Raw genomic sequence first — 3,011 nt, forward strand, 5'->3', positions numbered from 1 at the left:
CGGTAGTCGTTGGATTTTCGTCGCTATCTGTACAGTTTTTGTTAGTTTTTGTTTGAAATTCGATTCGCGTGCACGTGTTTCGGCATTGTTTGCTTAAAAGTAAAAGTCGTTCGTTGAAATGCCCAATAAACGTAAGAAAAATACTTTGTCTTTGGAAACCAAAGTGCAGATCTTGGAAAAGCTTGACCAAGGTATTCAAGGGAAGCGGTTAGCCCTAGAATTTGATGTGGCGCCATCTGCAATCACCTATATCAAATCTATGAAATCATCAATTTTAAGCGCTGTTTCTAATACCTATCATAAGGCTTACAAAAAATCATTGCATATCGCTGAACATCCAAAAATGGAAGCAAGCCTTTATGAGTGGTTTTTAAATCAACGCGAAAAAAGTGTACATTAACTGGGCCAATACTAAAGGAGAAAGCCAAACAAATATTCAAAGTGGAATATCCCGATAAAGATGAAAGTACATTTAGCGCAAGTGATGGATGGTTTAGCAAATTTAAAAAACGACACGGAATACGTTTTTTTTTAATTTGTGGCGAGATTCTCTCTAGTGATGTTGCTTCAGTCACCCCGTTTATTCACAGATTTCGTGCAAAAGTCGATGAGATGGGGCTAATGGAGTCACAAATATATAATGTAGATGAAACCGGATTATTTTACCGTTGTTTACCTGACAAAACATACGTCTCTCTTTTCGAGAAAACCGCCCCCGGGTATAAAATCCAGAAGGAACGAATTTCAGTGTTACTTGGTGTAAATGCTGATGGATCACATAAATTAATGCCATTAGTAATTGAAAAAGCAAAAAAACCAAGAAGTATCCAAGGATTCAATAATCCACTCCATTACAACTTTTCCAAAAATGCTTGGATGACATCTCGGATTTTTCATGATGGGTTTCACAACATATTTATTCATGAGGTAAGAAAAAACTTTGTTTTTAGGTTCAGTAATTCCAAAATATTTTCAATTCACAGGTGATTCGTTTCTCTCAGGAAAATAATTTGCCTCCGAAGGCAATTTTGCTAATTGACAACTGCTCTGCTCATGCACCAATTGAGAAACTTCAAAGCGACGATGGAAATATAATTGCATTTTTCTTTCCACCAAATGTAACAGCAACTTTACAACCAATGCATCAGGATCCTATTAAGTTAACCAAGCTAAACTACAGAAGTATGCTTCTTTCTCAATTAATTGCTGAAGGAGGTGACCTCAAGGTTCGCTTGAAATCCTTTTCAATTCGAAATGCAATCATGCTATTAAAGCAAACTTGGTATGATGTTCCAGAAAGAGTAATAAAAAAGTCCTGGTCAAAGTTGAACAACTGGGACTCTGATCAGTATGAAAGTGATGACGATGATGTGCCACTAGCACAGCTACTGCAAAAAGATCAAGACTGCAATGGAGCTCTTCAGGCAGCTCAAGCTCTTTTAACAGAAATAGAGCCAACTAATAACATAAGCATACCAGAAATTGAAATATGGAACAATGATGTGCTTGATGACGACCCTGCACATGATCTCAATAGCGATGATGAGTCTTCAGGCAGCAGCGAATTTGATGACCGGGAGGTCTTACCAGTTGTCTCTACTTCTACAGCCATTGAAAGCGTCAATAATTTAATAAAATGGTGTACTTATAGTGAATCGTTTTCCGCAAAGCACACAAGCAATCTGCTAGCTCTTCGCAATGAGATTGTTATTGCAGAAACAAATAAAAGGAAGAAGCAAACAGCAATAACAAACTACTTGACTGCAAATTAGTTACGAAGTTTTTGATTAATTTTTGGCTGTTTTAATGTATATTTATCGATCTCTTATGTATTTTTGATAAAAAAAAATATATTTACTGTAATTGGAGTTTTTGTTTTTTGGACCTTTTTTTGACTTAGCGCATAAATACATATATGTATATTGGATTGTTACCTTATGTTTTCTCGTTTTTATTTATAAAATTTAGTAAGACAAAATTTCATTGTAGTTTTTCAATGCAAATTGACTTAAATTTTAAGGTTTTATTGAAATGAAAAAACGTCCAGGAATTAGAATTTTTCAGAAATTAGAATCACCCTAAAAACTAAGTGGTTCTAATTTGTGAGCGTCTACTGTATTAATAAAATTTTTCTGTTAAAGAGAAGTTGCAAATTGATTGTCTCATTTTAAAAACAAAGTATCAAAAATAACATTTAGCTATTTTATGTAGACGAAACAAGTATTTATTGCTTCGTTTTAATTATTATTTCTGAAAGTATCGAATTAAAAAATTCTTTTTCTTACAAAAATACATTGAACCAAAATTTCTAACTACATTCTAAGAGCTCTACTTTTACAAAAATGTTCATAATTCTAACTATATTTCATTTTCTACTAAACTAAAATGCTACTCAAGGCTTACAATTTGGTGAAATTTACGAACGAACAGAGTTTAACAATTAATGAAAATTATGACCGAAATTTTTTGTCCGTTCCACCTGATGAACTTTCTAATCCTTAACGGATAAATAAGCAAGTACGAGGGTTTCCAACATACGTTTTGGGACAGACCAATAAAGATAAATTTTTGTAATCGCTTAGAAAATCGCTCAATGGCCTCTCTTATTTACTACAAAGCCAAAAAGTGCTGAAAAATATGGGGGACTACCTCTAAAGCTTGTGTTAGAAAGTAAAAATAAGCATTTAAAGTCAAAAACGACTTCACTGGGTTTCTAAATATTTTCCATGAAAATCAGTTTACCTTTTCAAGCATTTGGACCAATTTTCGAAACATTTTTTCTACCCCGTTTCCGGTAACTAATGATTTGAATGCATCAACTCTATCTTGAGATAGTGAAAAAATGAGAAATCATTACCAAATTTGGAGCGTACGCCAGATGACCCATCTAAGCGATAAAAAATCACTTTTTTGCGAGAATCGAGCAATATCGAGCTATGACGAGTTAATTTTTATTTCCAAAAAATAATCACTTAAACATCAGCAGCATTGCCTTTAATAGCAATTTTAAG

General features: G+C 33.6%; 1 protein-coding gene across 1 annotated transcript; it reads left to right on the forward strand.

Annotated features, from left to right (window-relative positions):
- Positions 1 to 537: 537 nt before the first annotated feature.
- Positions 538 to 1,772, forward strand: LOC128861945 (jerky protein homolog-like; the record flags this gene model as incomplete). Its single annotated transcript, XM_054100319.1, has 2 exons — positions 538 to 927; positions 984 to 1,772. Coding segments are annotated over 2 exons (1,179 nt in total), but the record flags the coding sequence as incomplete, so codon positions are not given.
- Positions 1,773 to 3,011: the final 1,239 nt, after the last annotated feature.

This window comes from Anastrepha ludens, chromosome 4, assembly GCF_028408465.1.
Source record: "Anastrepha ludens isolate Willacy chromosome 4, idAnaLude1.1, whole genome shotgun sequence".
Taxonomy (NCBI): Eukaryota; Metazoa; Arthropoda; class Insecta; order Diptera; family Tephritidae; genus Anastrepha; species Anastrepha ludens.